The following is a 19,278-nucleotide window of genomic DNA, read 5'->3' as shown; positions in this document are numbered from 1 at the left end:
AACCCCATCTCTACTAAAAATGCAAAAATTAGCCAGGCATGGTGGCGCATGCCTGTAATCCCAGCTACTCGGGAGGCTGAGACAGGAGAATAGTATGAATCCATGAGGCAGAGGCTGCAGCGAGCCGAGATTGAACCATTGCACTCCAGCCTGGGGGACAGAGCGAGACTTCATCTCAAAAACAACAAACAAAAAACCCAGAGCTCAAATAGGATGAGGGTCTTCCCTGAGTAGTTACTCAGAAATGGAGTAGAAAAAGTTACTTATAATAATATAGGCCGGGTGCAGTGGCCCACACCTGTAATCCCAGCACTTTGGGAGGCCGAGCTGGGAGGATGGCTTGAGCTCAGATTTCGAGATCAGCCTGGCAACATGGTGAAACCTTGTCACTACAAAAATACAAAAAATTAGCTGGGTGTGGTGGTGCGCACCTGTAGTCCCAGCTACTTGGGAAGCTGAGGTGGGAGGATCACCCGAGCCGGGGAGGTGGAGGCTGCAAAGAGCCGAGATCATGCCACTGCACTCCAGCCTGGGCAATAAAGTGAGACCTTGTCTCAAAAACAAAAACCCAGCAATATAAATAAGACACATGTTTCTTCATCCGGCACGATAGAAATAGTGCCCAGAGCTTATAAGCTTTTCAAGGGTCCACAAAAGACCCGAGAAAGAAAAAGAAAATTCTTAGCTCCAAAATACCAGATGAAAGCTGCAAAGTCAACATTTATGACCATTTAATCCAATGTCCATAAAACGTAACATTCTTTCCACTAGCCAACTGCAGTTTACTTTCTTGTAGTGAAGCATACATTGTATCTTGTAATGAAGCATACATTGTATCTTTAATGTGGGACGTGGCTTTGTTCTAATAAGACGAAGGGTGGAGTGCAGCCTTGGAAAGCAGGAGAGCTCAGCCGACGTCTTTAATCCTCCTGCCCACCCCTTGGAGTCTGTCTCCACTGGGACTCAGGAGGCGAGGAGAGAACATCTCCCCAAATGCACTGAAGGGGAACTGGAGGAGGGAGGGAGTGAGGGGTGATCATACCAGCGGAGGCACATTTGCTGAGCTCCCCTGCAGTCTGCTCTTTCCAAATGGACCCTCTTGGAAGCCTGATCCCAACCTCCCCTGCACGCAGATCTGTCACCCCCATCTCTCAGATGAAGAAACTGAGCCTCACAGGGGTGGAGTCCCTTGTCCCCACGTCATAAGGGTAGTCATAGTAGCAGGAAGAGGAAGCACCTAGGTTTGAGGCCAGGGCTGGCTGCTGTCAGAACCTAGGCCCTCCCCTGCCTTACTCCACATCTGGTTAGGGGAGAGAGGGGAGGAAAGCCAAGGGAAGGGACCTAACTGAAAACAAACAAGCTGGGAGAAGCAGGAATCCGCGCTCGGGTTCCGCAGATGCAGAGGTTGAGGTGGCTGCAGGACTGGAAGTCATCGGGCAGAGGTCTCACAGCAGCCAGTAAGTGAACAGCTGGACTCGGGCTGCCTGGGAGGCACGGAGAAGCGGGCAGGGGAAGGGTCAGCAGAGAAGCAAGGCCCCAGAGGAGCCCTGGGGTGGAGCGTAGCCGAGGGCTCCGTTCCCTTTCCTGGACTCGGCTTCCACAGGCCCTGACCTGCCTCCCCCACCCTCCGGTCCTGCCCCGTGCCTGGCAGCAGCCCCACCTGTGTGACACCCCAGCACACCCCCCCCTCCTTGCAAAGGAGAAGGGAGCGGCCTAGGGGAGGCCAGGGGCCCACCTGGGCTGGGGCTGTGGAGAGGGAGTGCCTGGGACGGGAGGAAAAAGAGAGCTGGAGATTAGATGGAAGGAGAGGGATTTCGAGACAAATTGCCAGAGATGCAGTCAGAGAGACTGACTGAGAGACACAAAGATAGAAGGAATTAAAGAAAGGGCCACACAGAGCCAGACAGAGAGAGAAGAGCGGAGATGGAGACAGGGACGAGGGCAGAGAAAGGCAGACAGACACGTAGGGACAGAAAGAGAAAAATCACACAAAATCAGAATTACTGAATGACAGGGAATGACACACAGAGCGAGACACAGATTCAGAGACTCAGGGCAGGGAAAGGAAGGCTGCAGACAGACAGACAGAGGGAGGCCAAGACGCAGGGAGAAGAGGGGCTTGGAGAGGCGGCACAGGCAGGTAGCCAGTGCCTCAGAGGCCTCGGGGAGGGCCCTCACACACACCCCGCCCCGGGGCATTAAGGCAGGGCTTGGAGGCCAGTCATCCTGGGCCCGCCCGGGGCCGCCCGCCTGCCAGCCTGCCTGCCTGGTGCCTGGCACCTGGCGCTCCAACCCAGCCTACCTGCTGTAGCTGCCGCCACTGCCGCCTCCGCCGCCACTGGGCCCCCAGAGCCCCAGCCCCAGAGCCCGTGAGTCCAGGAGGAAAGGGAAGCCGTCCCTCCCCATCCAGGTGTCAGCCCTCCCCAAGGACATCTGTCCCACTCGGGCGCCCATTTCTCCCTCTGCTCTGTCCTTCTCTGCTTGGTTGGGGGTTCCTGGCCTCTCTCTACAGCTCTCACCTCCGATGGCTGTCCCCAGCCTCAGTTACCTCTAATCTCCATGACTTCAGCTGCTGAGCCCGCCCTCTGCTCCCACCCCCACTGGCCAGGGCAGCTGAGGGTACTGGCCCTCCCCTCGACCAGCCCCGCCCAGCTTTGCTTGGCTGTCCTTCAAAAGGGCAGGGATTTGGCAGACAGGGGTTCAGCAAGCCGGGTGATGGGGGTCCCAGACATTGTCTGGGGTTGAGCCCCCTACTCCCCCCCAGCAGACCTCAAAGGCTCCATATTGCTCTGCTGCGAAGACAACGAAAAAGGGGTGGCTACGGAACGGGGTCTGGTTCCCCTTGTCCTTCCACCCCAAGCTGCTGGGGCCTGGCCAGCTCTCAAGGCAAGAAGGAAAACATCCTCTGACATGTGCCGGGGAGGTCCCATGGCTGACTTGAAGGGGGCCGGCCCATGGCTTGACGGCTCAAAGCCCCTCCCAACAACTTCCACGTGGTTCTTGGTATCTCGGAAGCTTCTAGCTGTGACCAGGCCCTCTCCAAGGCCACCCTAGACACCTAAGATATATTTTAAGTGTTTGGAGATCCGAGTGCTGTGAGAAACAGGGGATTTCCCCAACCTTGTTTCTCCCAAGTGGGGAGCGGGAGCAGGTGAGGGAGAGAGGAGAGGGCATGAGCCAGCCCCCCGATTTCCCCGTAAAGTGATGCGGCCCCATGTCCCTCCTTGTTCCCAGAGGAACCTGGGGCCCGCTCCTCCCCCCTCCAGGCCATGAGGATTCTGCAGTTAATCATGCTTGCTCTGGCGACAGGTACGCAGGGGTGGGGCAGGGCAGGAGCCTCCCTCTTGAATCTCTGGGATCTCCTAACCCTCTGTGTCTGGACAGTGACAGGGCTGATTCCAAATTACAGAACAACCCATAAGGCACCTGAACTGGTAGCAGCCGTCCTGAGGGCCTGGATGCCCTTCCAGATAATCCCTTTAAATGCCAAAGGAGGAGAGGTCAAGGGGGTCCTAAAGGGCCCCGTGGAGGGGCCGAGGAAGCCGGAGTTGGGGGAGCAGTCATCAAAGCACACAGGACAGGGGCTACTGACCAACCAGTATGGAAGTATATCCTTTTTTTTTTTTTTTCCCCAGAGACAAGGTCTCGCTCTGTTGTCCAGGCTGGAGTGCAGTGGTGCCAACATGGCTCACTGCAGTCTTGACTTTCCGGGTTTAAGTGATCCTTAAGCCATCTCGGCTTCCCCGGTAGCTGGGACCACAGGCACCTGCCACTAAGCCAGGCTAATTGTTTAATTGTTTGTAGAGATGGGGGAGGGGGTCTCACTATGTTTGCCTAGGCTGATCTTGAAGTCCTGAGCTCAAGTAATCCTCCCACCTTAGCCTCCCAAAGTGCTGAGATTACAGGCGTGAACCACTGCATCCAACCCTGTGGAAGTATTTTCATCCTTTAATACCCGACCCCAGCATCCAGGGCAACCCAGAGGGATACCAGACCAGGGTCCAGACCACCCACTCTCTTTCTCTCCTCCCCACCTCGATTTCTGGGAGTCCTCCTGGTCTACCGCCTCTCCTTCCTGAGCCCCTCCTTTTGCTCTCACCCCTCCAGGGCTCGTAGGGGGAGAGACCAGGATCATCAAGGGGTCCGAGTGCAAGCCTCATTCCCAGCCCTGGCAGGCAGCCCTGTTCGAGAAGACGCGGCTGCTCTGTGGGGCAACCCTCATCTCCCCCAGATGGCTCCTGACAGCAGCCCACTGCCGCAAGCCGTGGGTGCGGGGGCTGGGGCGGTGCCGGGGAGGGGGGCTGGGAATGGGGACATGGATGGAGAGAAGCTCAGGGATAGGGGTGTGGGAAAGGGGATTAGAGACGTGGATGCGTAGTGTCAGCAAGGTTGCTGGGCTCGAGTTGGGATTGAAGGTGGGGGGATGAAAGGGGTTGGGATGGGGCTATGGCTGGGAAGGGGGCTTCGGTGGGAGATGTGGAAGAGGTGGGAAGCAAAGCGATGTTTCTTCATCCTCAAAGGTGTCACTCACCTCTCCCACCCATGTCTCCCCCGACCTTTCTTCCTCCAACTGCTGTCTCTCCCACCTCAGCCACTACATAGTTCACCTGGGGGAACACAACCTCCAGAAGGAGGAGGGCTGTGAGCAGACCCGGACAGCCACTGAGTCCTTCCCCCACCCCGGCTTCAACAACAGCCTCCCCAACAAAGACCACCGCAATGACATCATGCTGGTGAAGATGGCATCGCCAGTCTCCATCACCTGGGCTGTGCAACCCCTCACCCTCTCCTCACACTGTGTCACTTCTGGCACCAGCTGCCTCATTTCCGGCTGGGGCAGCACATCCAGCCCCCAGTGTAGGAGCTCCAGAGGGGAACCTGGCAGGGGGTGGTGAGGAGGGGGTGGTCAGGATTGTGGAAGGGTTCAGGGGATCAGAGATGCGGTTCACAGTGACGATGGTGGGATAAGTTGAGAGGATGTGTGGAAAACGTCAGGACAGGGGAGGGTGGGGACAAAAGTTGGGGCCTAGGAGTCAGACGGACGGGATATGCAGTCATACATCCATAACCTCCTGTTGTAAGACCTTAGGCAAGCAGCTTCACCTCTCTGAATCTTGATTTTCTTCTCTATAAAATGAGAATAATTATACCCACCTGTCAGGATTGGATTAGAGATAATGTATATCAAGCAACTGGCATAAATCATTTATTGGCTAGAAGGCTGGGCATGGTGGCTCACGCCTGTAATCCCAGCACTTTGGGAGGCCGAGGTGGGCAGATCACCTGAGGTCGGGACTTTGATACCAGCCTGGCCAACATGGTGAAATCCCATCTCTACTAAAAATACGAGAATTAGCTGGGCGTGGTTGTGTGTGCCTGTAATCCCAGCTACTCGGGAGGCTGAGGCAAGAGAATCGCTTAAACTTGGGAGACGGAGGTTGCAGTGAGCCAAGATCATGCCACTGCACTCCAGCCTGGGCAACAGAGCAAGACTCTGTCTCAAAAAAAAAAAAAAAAAAAAAAGCTGGATGGCATTGCTGCATTGCTGTTGCTATCGTTACAAGAAGAGAGGTGAGTTGGCTGCATCTAAGGACGGGGATTCCCCCAGAGGCGGGGTCACAGCAAGCACTACATTAGGGGAGGTGGCAGGGGGCTCATTCCCACAGCCCCTCACGCTGTTTCCACAGTACGCCTGCCTCACACCTTGCGATGCGCCAACATCACCATCATTGAGCACCAGAAGTGTGAGAACGCCTACCCCGGCAACATCACAGACACCATGGTGTGCGCCAGCGTTCAGGAAGGGGGCAAGGACTCCTGCCAGGTCAGTGGGCAGGGCTTGGGTCTCCAACCACAGCCCCATCGCCATCCCCAGCTTCAATGACATCTTTACCGACATCCACAACTTCATCCCCAACCTCAACCAGCCGCCCCCTGCAACTCCCAATCCATCTCTTCCCCTGTTCCCGTTTCTGACCTCAGCACAAACTTCAGCTCCATCCCTGTTTCCACACCATTTCCAGCTCCAACCATCCCCAAACTCATTTTTGAGCCTAACCCCATCCTTTATCCCACCCATAATCCCAGCCTTATCGCTAAACCTATCAGCTTTCCCGGTGCCTACCCATCCTGTCTGGGCCCCACTCCTAAGCACCGTCCCCATCTCCTCCCTGGCTAACACCATGCTCAACACTTTCTCTGACCAATGTTCTCTCTCCCCGTGCCCAGGGTGACTCCGGGGGCCCTCTGGTCTGTAACGATTCTCTTCAAGGCATTATCTCCTGGGGCCAGGATCCGTGTGCGATCACCCGAAAGCCTGGTGTCTACACGAAAGTCTGCAAATATGTGGACTGGATCCAGGAGACGATGAAGAACAATTAGACTGGACCCACCCACCACAGCCCAACACCCTCCATTTCCACTTGGTGTTTTGTTCCTGTTCACTCTGTTAATAAGAAACCCTAAGCCAAGACCCTCTATGAACATTCTTTGGACCTCCTGGACTACAGGAGATGCTGTCACTTAATCAACCTGGGGTTCGAAATCAGTGAGACCTGGATTCAAATTCTGCCTTGAACTATTGTGACTCTAGGAATGATAACACCTGGTTTGTTCTCTGTTGTATCCCCAGCCCCAAAGACAGCTCCTGGCCATATATCAAGGTTTCAATAAACATTTGCTAAATGAGTGAATCTACTGAGTGCTTACTATGTGCTAGACCCTGATCCAAAGGCTTTTATTTTATTTTATTTTTTGACAGAGTCTTGCTCTGTCACCCAGGCTGGAGTACAGTGGCGCTATCTCTGCTCACTGCAACCTCCACCTCCTGGGTTCAAGCAATTCTCCTGCCTCAGCCTCCTGAATAGCTGGGATTACAGGTGCCTACCACCACATCCGGCTAATTTTTGTATTTTTTAGTAGAGATGGGGCTTCACCATGTTGGCCAGGCTGGTCTCAAACTCCTGACCTCAGATGATCTGCCCGCCTTGGCCTCCCAAACTCCTGGGATTACAGACGTGAGCCACCGTGCCCACCCGGCTTTTATTTATTAATTAAATAAAATTAAATTAATTAATCTATTTATGAGACAGTCTTGCTCTGTTGCCCAGGCTGGAGCGCAGTAACAATCACAGCTCACAGCAATCTCAGTTTCCTGGGCTCAAGTGATTGTCCTGCCTCAGCCTCCAGAGTAGCTGGGACTACAGGCACATGCCATGAAGCCCAGCTAATTTTTGTATTTTTCGTAGAGGCAGAGGTCTCAGTATGTTGCCCCGGCTAGTCTCAAACTCCTGGGCTCAAGCAATCTGTCCTCCTCAGCCTCCAAAAGTGCTGGGATTACAGGCATGAGTCGCTGTGCCTGGCCTCCAAGCACTTTTAAATGTATCAACTTAGTCCTCACAAAACCCTATGAGGTCGGTACTGTTTTCATACCTATTTTATAGATGAAGAAACAGACACAGAGAAGCAAAGTCACTTGCTCACAGTCACGTGGCTGAGAGAGCAAGGATCTGAAGCAAGGCGATCTCTTAATTACCAAGTGATGTTCCTAGAGTAAGGCTCTGTGTGTTTCCTTTCCTGTAAAACGGTGCATGCAAAAGTATAACACAGTAAGTAAAGAAGTCAGTCAGCCTGCACATACTAAGACCTAACCAATGGAGCTTATCATTGTTTTTCTCCAACTTCCATGATAGGTAATTAGGTAGTGGAGACCTCTGCTGGCCAATATGGTAGCCACTAACCGCACCTGGCTCTTCCAATTAAAATTACATAAAGCCAGAAATGTAACTCTTCTGTCTCACTTGTGATATTTCTAAGGCTGGATAGTCACACATGGCTGATGGTGGCTGGATTAACTAGTGCATATAAAACATCACTGCAGAAAGTTCAGCTGAGCAGCACTGAGTTAGACGGCCTCTGAAGAGGATGTCCCACGGAGAAAATCCAGAACTCAGGATCTTTTTTTTTTTCTTTGAGACAGAGTCTTGCTCTGTCACCCAGGCTGGAGTGCAGTGGTGTGATCTCGGCTCACTGCAACTTCTGCCTCCCCGGTTCAAGTGATTCTCCTGCCTCAGCCTCCCTAGTAGCTGGGACTACAGGCCCGCCCCAACATCCCCAGCTAATTTTTGTGTCTTTTTAGTAGAGATGGGGTTTCACTATGTTGGCCAGGCTGGTCGCGAACTCCTGACCTCGTGATCTGCCCGCCTCAGCCTCCCAAAGTGCTGGGATTACAGGCGTGAGCCACCGCGCCCGGCCAGCTCAGGATCTTTTGGGACGGTCTGCTCACTTCGCAGGAGAAGTGGCTGGCATGAGCAATAGGAGCCCAGAGTGGAACCAAGGCCTTCTGGTTGTTAAGTGGACTTGCTGTGTGACCTCCTGTGAGTCTCTGCCCTCTCTGAGCCTCTCACTCCTCACCTGAGATGAGGGAGTTGGCTGAGGTGATGCTGATGCCCCTCGCAGCTTTGACCTCCTGTGATTCAGGGGACTGTGTGTCAACTGGTGGCACACAGATGGCAGGGAGGGTGTGAGATGGCCACACATGGGTATGAGGCAGAGCCACAGCCCCCCAACACGCACACTGGGACACACAGAGCTCACTCATAGCCACAGAGTGGGCGTGGGTTTCCCTCTTTCCTTGTTTCTGTTTGTCTTAGCCTCGGCGCCTCCCTCCCTCTCTCTCTCTCTCCCTGTCTCTGCCTCTTTTAGCCTTGGTTTGTTACAATCTCCCTTTCCAAGCCAGCCTCTGTCCCTCCTACTCAACCCGCTTTATCTCTAGGCCTTCCTCCTTCCTCTTCCACAGTCTGGCTTCTCACATTGTCACTCTAGGTATGCACTTCCCGTTGATTTCCTCTTGCTCTGTGGCCTCTCATCCCGCCACCCCTAGCCTTCCTGGGGACATGAACCCTCTCCCCGCACCTGGGAAGCCTTCTTGGCACCTGGACCCGGGGAATCCCCACGGAAGCCATTTCCAAAAGGGATGAAAAGGGGGTGTTTCGGGCACTGGGAGAAGCCTGTATTCCAGGGCCCCTCCCAGAGCAGGAATCTGGGACCCAGGAGTGCCAGCCTCACCCACGGTACAATTAGACAGAGGGAAAGGGAGGGAGCCCGGGGGTGGGGGTAGGGGAGGGTGGAGAAGCTTCCGGACTCCTTGGGTTAAAAGGGAAGGTCCGGCCAGGGGTCCCTGGGCAGAGGATACCAGCGGCGGACCACAGGCAGGGCAGAAGCACGTCTGGGTCCCCTCCCTCCTTCCTATCGGCGACTCCCAGGTGAAGCTAGCTGCACCCCACCCACCCGGGTTGGGGTGGATTGCGAGAGGATGGGTGGGGACCCCCGGGCCACAGGAGCCGGCTTAGAGCCTCGGTTTCTCCACCTGCGGGACGCGGAAGTCCCCCCGCTGTGAGGTTGAGAAAGAGGCTCCCACTGGCTCGGAGCCTTGGATCCCCACCCCGCGCGTGAAGGAGGGGGAAACCTCGGGCGCGGCGTGGCTGCAGCCGGGGTAGCTGGGGCGCGGAGAGCGCTCCCCTCGGGCACAGGGAGGACGGGAGGATGCCGCGAGGGGCGTCATTAGGGTAATTGTACCCATTACCGCTGTTCCAGCCCGAATCTCCCGTCTGCCAGCCCCTGGGGTTATCGGCGGCAGGTCAAAAGGGCGCTTGCGGGCTGGGGTGGCCCAGGCTAGGCGGAGGAGCACGGCGAGGTGGGGGTCTCTAACGGAGCATCTGTTTTAACCCGCCCCCGCACACACCCCAGCAGATCCTGGCCATGAGAGCCCCGCACCTCCACCTCTCCGCCGCCTCTGGCGCCCGGGCTCTGGCGAAGCTGCTGCCGCTGCTGATGGCGCAACTCTGGGGTGAGGTGGGGGGCAGAGGGCGGCGAGAGGCGCCGGTGGGAGGCACAGGCGGGAGGAGAATGTGTTCTTGTCACCAAGCCCCGCGCACCTCTCCTCCCCAGAGACCCCAGCACCCACCCAGAGCTCCGGAGCAGGGTCCGCCCCCAAATCATCTGGGGCCCGTCTTCTGGCTCGGCCCCTGGGTGTCCCGCCCCACTCAGGCCCCGTCCGATTTCTGCCACCCGGATCCTCGCTCTTCCGTGGACTCTTCGCCGCGTTCTTTCTCCTCCTCTTACGCCGCCCCATCCTGGCCCCGCCCCATTTTACACTACCATGCTTTTTGGGTTTTTTTGTTTTTTTGTTTGTTTGTTTTTTGAGACGGAGTCTCGCTCTGTCGCCCAGGCTGGAGTGCAGTGACTCGATCTCGGCTCACTGCAAGCTCTGCCTCCCGGGTTTACACCATTCTCCTGCCTCAGCCTCCCGAGTAGGTGGGACTACAGGCGCCCGCCGCCACGCCCTGCTAATTTTTTGTATTTTTAGTAGAGATGGGTTTTCACCGTGTTAGCCAGGATGGTCTCGATCTCCTAATCTCGTGATTCGCCCGCCTCGGCCTCCCAAAGTGCTGGGATTACAGGCGTGAGCCACCACGCTCGGCCACACTACCGTGTTTTATCCTGAGTCTTGCCTTACCGCTTTTTGCTCTCTCCCCTCACTTTTTTTCTCTTTCCCTTTTCTTTTTCTTTCTTTCTTTCTTTCTTTTTCTCTTTCTTTCTCGCTTTTACTTTCTCTCTTATTTTTTCTTCTTTCTTTCTTTCTTTTCTTTTCTTTTTTTTTTTTTTTTTTTTTTTTTTTTTTTTTTTTTGAGACAGGGCCGTGCTCTGTCTCCGTGGCTGGAGTACAGTGGCCCAATCAGAGCTCACTGCAGCCTCGACCTCCTGGGCTCAAGCGATACTCAGCCTCCGGAGTAGCTGGTACCACAGGCATGCACCACCACATCCGGCTTATTTTTATTTTTTTTTTTTTGAGACAGCGTCTCACTCTGTCGCCCAGACTGGAGTGCAGTGGCCCAATCTCGGCTCATTGCAACCTCCACCTCCTGGGCTCACGCGATCCTCCCACCTCAGCCTCCCAGGTAGCTGTGACTACCGGCGCATGCCTCCGCGACTGACTATTTTGTTGTTGTTGTTTGTTTGTTTGTTTGTTTTTGTAGAGACTGGGTCTCGCTGTGTTGCCCAGGCTGGTCTTGAATTCCCGAACTCAAGCGTTCCAACCGCCTCGGCTTCCTAAAGTGCTGGGATTACAGGCGTAAACCACTGCGCCCCACCCCTCTCCCGGTTTTCAATCCCGTTTTGTTATTCCCACCCCTTCTTCTCCCCCATCCCCGAGTTCTATCCCCGCTCCTTTACCTCCCCGCCGCGTTCAATCCCCGCCCCTCTATGGACCAGCGGCGTTCTAGCCAGCTCTCCAGGCGCGCTGCGTTCAGTCCCTGCCCTCCAGACCCACCCTATTCTGTCTCATTACTCCACGCTACCCTATCCCAGCTTCCTTCCACTTTCACGCGCTTCTTCTCCTCCCATTCCCTTCGGTGCACGCGAAACCCCCAATATTTCCCTACCACCCTCGCGTTCTGGCTGCGTCCCCCGTCCCCGAACGCAGTCCAGTCCCAAAGCCCAGCTCCGACCCCAAACCCAGCCCCTGCCCTTGGTGCTCTGATCCCGTCCCCTTTCTTTCTCCAGCCGCAGAGGCGGTGCTGCTCCCCCAAAACGACACGCGCTTGGACCCCGAAGCCTATGGCGCCCCGTGCGCGCGCGGCTCGCAGCCCTGGCAGGTCTCGCTCTTCAACGGCCTCTCGTTCCACTGCGCGGGTGTCCTGGTGGACCAGAGTTGGGTGCTGACGGCCGCGCACTGCGGAAACAAGTAGGAGGAGATCCATCCCCGAGGACGCCACGGGGGGCTGTGGAGGCGGCCTCCAGGGAGGAGCGGGCAAGGCGGGGGCTCTCGGAACTCCCACAGCTGGAGGTGCGGTCCCTGGTGTCCTTCCAGCAGGAGGAGAGACCGGGCTTGCGCTGTGGCCGCCAGGGGGCGGTGTGGTCCTTCTCCTCATTTCTGGGCCTGTCACCCCTGTCCCGCTGATTCTCCTTGAGCTCTAGGAGGAGGTGGTTGCCTGCAACGGATAGAAGCCAGGGTCCGGTGTGGTCAGGAACTTAGAACTAAAGGAAAAGGTTCACTTCGTGAGTCCCCAATGAAGGAGGAAGGGCTGGGTATTACCACAGAGAAAATGTGGAGTAGGGCCGGGCTCGGTGGCTCACGCCTGTAATCCCAGCACTTTGGGAGCCCGAGGCGGGTGGATCACCTGAGGTCAGGAGTTCAAGACCAGCCTGGCCAACATGGTGAAAACCTTTCTCAACTAAAAATAAAAAAAAAAAAAATTTAAAAAGGCTGGGTGTGGTGGCAGGTGCCTGTAATCCCAGCTACTCAGGAGGCTGAGGCAGGAGAATTGCTTGAACCTGGGAGGTGGGGGTTGCAGTGAGCTGAGATTGCGCCATTGCATTCTAGCCTGGGTGACAAGAACGAAACTCTGTTTCAACAAAAAAGAAAATGTGAAAGGCTTACCTAGGTGTCCAGGCCCCCAGCCCTCCTCAATTCCTGCAGATCCTCAGAGCTCAAACAACTGATTCCTCCTCCCCATGTCCACTGAGGTCCCCTTCTCCCCCAAGGCCCTCTTCCCTCAGACCCCTCCTATCTCCCGGCCCTGGTATCTGCCCTCACGCCACTGCCCGCCCCCTTTCCCAGTCCCTATGAAGGGTTTGCCTTCACATGCCTCTTCCTTCCCCCAGGCCACTGTGGGCTCGAGTAGGGGATGACCACCTGCTGCTTCTTCAGGGCGAGCAGCTCCGCCGGACCACTCGCTCTTTTGTCCATCCCAAGTACCACCAGGGCTCAGGCCCCATCCTGCCAAGGCGAACGGATGAGCATGACCTTATGTTGCTGAAGCTGGCCAGGCCCGTAGTGCCGGGGCCCCGCGTCCGGGCCCTGCAGCTTCCCTACCACTGTGCCCAGCCCGGAGACCAGTGCCAGGTGGCCGGCTGGGGCACCACGGCTGCCCGGAGAGGCAAGAGCTGGGGCTCTGAGGCCGGAACCTCAGGAGGAGGGGGCTGAGGGCCTGAACCCCTGGGTCTGAGGAAGGATGGGCTGGGGACTGGACTCCTGGATCTGAGGGAGGAGGGGCTGTGGTCCTGGATGCCTGGGTCTGTGAGTCTGAGGGGAGGAGTGGCTGTGGTCCTGGATGCCTGGGTCTGTGAGTCTGAGGGGAGGAGGGGCTGGGGGCCTGGACTCCTGGGTCTAAGTGGGGAGGGGCTGGGGCCAGGATTCTTGAGTCTGAAGGAGGAGGGGCTGGGGCTTAGATAGAAACAGTCTTGCATCTGGACTCCTGGCTCCCCAAGGATTGGGGGCTGGACCCAGGGATTACTGGCATATTCTCCCTTCAGTGAAGTACAACAAGGGCCTGACCTGCTCCAATGTCACTATCCTGAGCCCTAAAGAGTGTGAGGTCTTCTACCCTGGCGTGGTCACCAACAACATGATATGTGCCGGACTGGACCGGGGCCAGGACCCTTGCCAGGTAGGGTCTGAACAGGGAGAGTCTCTGACTCCTGGGAGGGAGGACAGGGAGGTTATGGAAAAAGGGCAGCCCCTGTGCCCACTCCCCAACTCCATTCCCAAACCCATCCTTGACCCCAACTCTTACCCAGACCTAACCTCCTCCTCATCCCTATCCTCAATCCCATTTCCATCCTAACCCCACCCCATTCCCATCTCCAAGCCCATCTTCATCCCCTCACCTTCCATGAACTACAATCCCAACCCCAGTCTCACTGCGTCTTCATTCTCATCCCCCAGCCCAACCTCCCATAACCTGAAGTCCACCTCCATTCCTACCTTCCAGTCTCATACCTAATTCCAACCCCATCCGATCCTCGTCTTTATCCCAACCCAATCCCTTCCTTCCCCACCACTGCCCCAGATCCCAAAGTGACAGCTCTCACGTTGGCACATTTATTTGATCTCTCCTTCCTGCCACCCCCAGAGTGACTCTGGAGGCCCCCTGGTCTGTGACGAGACCCTCCAAGGCATCCTCTCGTGGGGTGTTTACCCCTGTGGTTCTGCCCAGCATCCAGCTGTTTACACCCAGATCTGCAAATACATGTCCTGGATCAATAAAGTCATACGCTCCAACTGATCCAGATGCTACGCTCCAGCTGATCCAGATGTTATGCTCCAACTGATCCAGATGCCCAGAGGCTCTGACGTCCATCCTCTTCCTCCCCAGTCGGCTGAACTCTCCCCTTGTCTGCACTGCTCAAACCTCTGCCGCCCTCCACACATCTAAACATCTCCCCTCTCGCCTCATTCCCCCACCCATCCCCATTCTCTGCCTGAACTGAAGCTGAAATGCAGGAAGTGGTGGCAAAGGTTTATTCCAGAGAAGCAAAGAAGCTGGTCATCGCCCAGCCTCTGAGAGCAGTTACTGGGGTCACCCAACCTGACTTCCTCTGCCACTCCCCGCTGTGTGACTTTGGGCAAGCCAAGTGCCCTCTCTGAACCTCAGTTTCCTCATCTGCAAAATGGGAACAATGACATGCCTACCTCTTAGACATGTTGTGAGGAGACTATGATATAACATGTGTATGTAAATCTTCATGGTGATTGTCATGTAAGGCTTAACACAGTGGGTGGTGAGCTCTGACTAAAGGTTACCTATTGTCATGATCTGACCACATCCCGGTGAGAGCATGTGTCCAGGAAAGAAGTGCACAGGGTAGCCCCCAATCCCAACCTTCCATCCCCATCCCTTAGGGATGATGGAAGAATCATTTTCTCCACCCTAGTTTCAAGACCCAGGAACCATCTTTTAACCACTTCCTTCTCATCTCCCACTGTTTCCCACTTCTGGTTCCACCCAACACCAGTTCCTCCTGTCTTGGCAGGGGCTAGGCTGCCCCTGAGTCATATAGCACCTTCTCTGCCTTCATGGGGCCACTGGATCTCAAGGGACCTCACCTTGCTTCCATCCCAACCTCTAAGACCAGAGGGCGGAGGGGGTAGTGAAGATTGGGGAACTCTTGCCACCTCAACTGCCCAGTTTGTGCCAAGAAACCTCCCTCTGACATTTAGGGGAAAATCTTTGGTTTGTCTGTTATTAATTGGCTGTGAGATTTTCGTCCTGAAAACTTGGGAGGAGGAATTGTTTGACTCTCCCTGAAATTGGGGGAGGGGAGGGGAGTTAATACACAGAATCCAGGTAAAGCTAATAGAAGTTTGAGTGTCCGCTGGGTGTGGTGGCTCACGCCTGTAATCCTAGCACTTTGGGAGGCCGAGGAAAGCAGATCATCTGAGGTCAGGAGTTCGAGACCAGCCTGGCCAAAATGGCGAAATCCCATCTCTACTGAAAATACAAAACCTAGCCAGGCGTGGTGGCAGGCGCCTATAATCCCATCTACTTGGGAGGCTGAGGCAGAAGAATCACTTGAACCTGGGGGGCGGAGGTTGCAGTGAGCTGAAACTGCACCATTGCACTCCAGCCTGGATGAAAGAGCGAAACTCTATCTCAAAAAAAGAAGTTTGAGTGTCTCAGCTTATCCTGAACTTTGAAGCAGTAACATAAGCTAGCTGAATATAGGCACAACAGAAATTGCCCAGCATGGGGTTTTTTTGTTTGTTTGTTTGTTTGTTTGTCCTTTCAGTTACCAATTTATGGAGCATCTATTATGTGCCAGGCCCAGTGCTGGGTGCTGGGGACATACGTAAGGGTGATCACAAGGTCCCTCCCCCTGCAAAGCCTACAGGAGGTTGATGTACAAGGTCTGAGCACAGAGTCTGGTACACAGCTCCCTTCCGTGGCATCTTTCCTATTCTGCCTCCATTAGCACACCCAGGAAATGTCAGTCAGGCATATCAGCTGAGTTTGTCATCCAAAGATCAGAAGCGAGGTCAGTGGAAATTTGAAAACTCGATTCATTTTTAAAGGCAACTCACCCATCCCTTTAGTCACTCCACAATGTTTATCGAGCCACGTCTTATGCCAGGCCTCAAAGATGAATCAGACCAGGCACTACCCTCAAGGAGCTGCTAGTTAGGTCGGGGAGACAGGCCAGCCTTACATTCCTGTCATTCAGGTCTCCACTCAAAAGTCACCTCCTCCGGGAGGCCGTCCTGAATTGCCCAGGCTATAGGAGTCCACTTTTGGTCATCCAGTCCTGATGCTCTGTTTATTTTTTTTAATAGCACCTATTATACCTGAAATTATCTCATTTATGTTTACTAGATAATGGTCTACGTCACCCTTCCCCACAAATTCCGTGAGGCCGGTGATTCAGATATTTGTTCACTGTGATTTTCTAAGCACCTGTATTGTGCCCGGCACACAGAAGTCACCCCCGTTGCTGTGTGAACACATAACACAAATAGATCAGTGCTGTAACAGAAGGGGGTATGGGGTGCACCACACCAAGTCCACAGGCTGTGCCTGAAAGAGTCAGGAAAGGCTTCTCAATGAGGGGAAATTTGTGCAGGGGTTTAAAGGATAAGTAGAAGTTCACCAGGTAGAGAAGGAAATGCATTTCAATCACTTTGCTGTATGACTTTGAGCAAATTACTTGAATGCTCTCTCTTCCTCAGTTTCCACTCTGTGAAATGGAGACACCTGCTTAATTAGACTCTCGTGAGAGTTAAATGAGATAGGCCGGGCACAGTGGCTCACACCTGTAATCCCAGAACTTTAGGAGGCTGAGGTGGGTGGAATGCTTGAGCTCAGGAGTTTAAGATCAGCCTGAGCAACATAGTGAAACCTCGTCTCTAATAAAAAAAAAAAAAAATTAGCCCCGCATGGTGGTGCACACCTTGTAGTCCTAGCTACTCAGGAGGCTGAGGCAGGAGGAATACTTGAGTCCAGGAGGTTGAGGCTGCAGTGAACTATGATCATGCCACTGCACTCCAGCCTTGGCAACAGAGACCCTGTGTCAAAAAACAAAAAATAACAACAACAACAAAAGGATAATTAAATGAGATAATATACACGCAAAGTTTACCTAACACCAGGCACTGAGAACACAGTCAATAAAGGTAGCTATTAAAATGCTCCTTTTTTTATTTTTATTTTTCTTTTAAGAGTCTTGCTCTGTTGCCCAGGCTGGAGTGCAGTGGCACGATCTAGGCTCACTGCAACCTCTGCCTCCTGGGTTCAAGCAATTCTCCTGCCTCAGCCTCCCGAGTAGCTGGGATTACAGGCCGCCTGCCACCAAGCCTGGCTAATTTTTGTTTGTTTAATAGAGTCGGAGTTTCACTATGTTGGCCAGGCTGGTCTTGAACTCCTGACCTCAAGTGACCCACCCGCCTTGGCGCCCCAAAGTGCTGAGATTACAGGCGTGAGCCACCGCGCCTGGTCTAAAATGCTCTTAATAGCAGTTAAGGTGGCACTTAGCACATAGTGGATACCCAGTCCCCGATCTCAAGGACTTCCCTGTCTGGAAAGGGAGTGAGACAACTGCAGGCAAGGGTGAAATGAGCTATGATAAAGGCACCGCAGGTTTCTGCAGGGGATGAAGAGACATTGAACATTTACCATGTGTCAGACACTGTTGTGCTTCATGTGTGTAAATTTGCTTAATCCCCCCAACAACCCTCATTATTACTGCTACTTAACAGAAGGAGCAGGCCAGGTGCGGTGGCTCACACCTGTAATCCCAGCACTTTGGGAGGCTGAGGCAGGTGGATCACGAAGACAAGAGTTCGAGACCAGACTGGCCAACATGGTGAAACCCCGTCTCTACTAAAAGTACAGAAATTAGCCAGGCGTTTTGGCGCACGCCTTTAGTCCCAGCTAATTGGGAGGTCGAGGCAGGAGAATTGCTTGAACCCGGGAGGCGGAGGTTGCAATGAGCTGAGATCGCGCCACTGTACTTCAGCCTGGGTGACAGAGAAATATTCCTTTTTGGAAAACAAACAAACAAAAAACAGATGGAGCAACTGAGAGAGGTCTTGTGACTTGCCCAAAGCCACACACCTCATCACTAATCACACCTAATCATTGAGATTTGGACACACATGATTCAGTTCCAGAGTCCATGCTCCAAACCATGATGACATAGTGAGAGAACATTCAAGGGGAGCCCAGACCCAGCTTCATAACCAGGCCTGTGGGCAGGAGAAAGTGGATGGGATTTTAAGTGCCCAGGGGAGGCAAAGATGGACTCTGCCTGAGGAACTCAGAGATTTCCTGGAGGAGGGAGCATTGAGGTTGGGTGTTGAAGGATGAGTGGAAGTTCACCAGGAAAAGAAGGATATGGAGAAAGACATTCACTCATTCAATGAACATCTCCTGAGGACTTCTGCAAGCCCTGTTCCGCCTGGAACAGGGTGATGCGGGGACACAGAGATGAGTCAGACCTGGGCCCAGCCCTCCAGAAGCTGTCCACCTGGTGAGAAGGAATGATGAGGAGAGAGGCAGGGAGGATGGGGTGATGGAAAGGACAATGGGGTAGGGGGCAGGGAGATGGATGAAAAAAATATGTAGCAAATGTTCTCAGGATTTGGCAAAGATCAGGATGTATTAAGAGAGAGCACAGGGCACTTGCTACCTGGAAGGTTGGGCACCTGGGTCCTTGGGTAGTGGAGCTGTGCGAAAGGGGGCAGGTTGTGACAAGAGTGGGTTAATCCAGATGGAACCAGATTTCTCAACATTCTAGGAGAGGGCCTTGTCCTTGTGGGAAGAGGCCCAAATCCCCAGGGCAGGGAAGGTTCTGCGAGGTGTGTAAACCTGTGTAGCTGCCTGTGGTCTCTGCCTCGCTCCACCTGGACTTCCCTCAATCTTTCTCGTGTTCTCTCTCCTCCTCCCACTCCTCCTCTCATCTTGGGTCCTTCTGTGCCTGTACCTCTCTCTCTTTGTATCTTTTGCTCTTGTGTCTGAGTCCTGACTCTGTGTCCCACCCCTAGCCTCCTTTCCGGGCGGGTCCCCCTGCACGTCCCTCCAGCCTACCCTGGGAGGTTGGTCTCTGCACACCACTGCTTTATCCAAAATAAACCTGCAGCACCCCAGGACCTTAGGCCTCAAGGATCTTCCTCCTTTTCCAGGACACAAAAATTCTGTATCTTGTAGCCTAAGGTGATGAGGAATGAGGGCTACCACTCTGAAGACCCCAGAGGAGGTGCCCACAACCTCTCCACACCCCCAGCACTCCTCCTCCATTCAGTCAAGCTCTGGCCCAGCAAGCCACCAGTTCATCCAAAAGGGGGGTTCCCTTGCACTTACCTCCTCTCCCAAGGCCCCTGTCACAGCCCCAGGGCTTCCCCCTCCCCCAGGGACATTTCCCAACCCCGATTAATCACAGGGGCGGCCCCATGAAGGAGGAAGGAGATGGCATGGCTTACCATAAAGAAGCACTGGATGCCGGGTG

The 19,278-nt window shown here is 54.4% G+C and overlaps 2 protein-coding genes and 1 long non-coding RNA gene across 5 annotated transcripts; 2 read left to right on the top strand and 1 right to left on the bottom strand.

Annotated features, from left to right (window-relative positions):
* Positions 1 to 716: 716 nt before the first annotated feature.
* Positions 717 to 2,525, bottom strand: LOC134738792 (uncharacterized). Its single transcript, XR_010124854.1, has 2 exons — positions 2,303 to 2,525; positions 717 to 1,484 (listed from the first exon to the last, which is right to left on the bottom strand). It is a non-coding gene; the product is annotated as an uncharacterized LOC134738792 (long non-coding RNA).
* KLK11 (kallikrein related peptidase 11) lies at positions 818 to 6,687 on the top strand. Of its 2 annotated transcripts, none has more exons than XM_054465528.2 (6): positions 818 to 1,457; positions 3,235 to 3,309; positions 4,108 to 4,264; positions 4,592 to 4,857; positions 5,688 to 5,824; positions 6,229 to 6,687. In XM_054465528.2, the coding sequence occupies exons 1-6, from the start codon at positions 1,397 to 1,399 to the stop codon at positions 6,379 to 6,381; spliced, it is 849 nt and encodes a 282-aa protein (XP_054321503.2). In that variant the 5' UTR covers positions 818 to 1,396; the 3' UTR covers positions 6,382 to 6,687. The 2 variants fall into 2 exon arrangements, with proteins under 2 accessions (XP_054321503.2, XP_054321504.2); XM_054465529.2 differs by lacking the exon at positions 818 to 1,457 and adding an exon at positions 1,782 to 2,369.
* A 2,457-nt stretch (positions 6,688 to 9,144) lies between these two features.
* KLK10 (kallikrein related peptidase 10) lies at positions 9,145 to 16,137 on the top strand. 2 transcript variants are annotated; one of them, XM_054466045.2, is made up of 6 exons: positions 9,145 to 9,263; positions 9,751 to 9,847; positions 11,563 to 11,743; positions 12,664 to 12,938; positions 13,315 to 13,448; positions 13,914 to 16,137. In XM_054466045.2, exons 2-6 carry the CDS (start codon positions 9,760 to 9,762, stop codon positions 14,064 to 14,066), a joined length of 831 nt encoding a protein of 276 aa, XP_054322020.2. In that variant the 5' UTR covers positions 9,145 to 9,263; positions 9,751 to 9,759; the 3' UTR covers positions 14,067 to 16,137. The 2 variants fall into 2 exon arrangements, with proteins under 2 accessions (XP_054322020.2, XP_054322022.2); XM_054466047.2 differs by having other exon boundaries at positions 9,748 to 9,847.
* The last annotated feature ends 3,141 nt before the right edge of the window (positions 16,138 to 19,278 follow it).

This window comes from Pongo pygmaeus, chromosome 20 (genome assembly GCF_028885625.2).
Source record: "Pongo pygmaeus isolate AG05252 chromosome 20, NHGRI_mPonPyg2-v2.0_pri, whole genome shotgun sequence".
NCBI classification, from domain to species: domain Eukaryota; kingdom Metazoa; phylum Chordata; class Mammalia; order Primates; family Hominidae; genus Pongo; species Pongo pygmaeus.
Note: the sequence above shows the minus strand (reverse complement) of the source record. Positions and strands in the feature narration are given on the sequence as shown.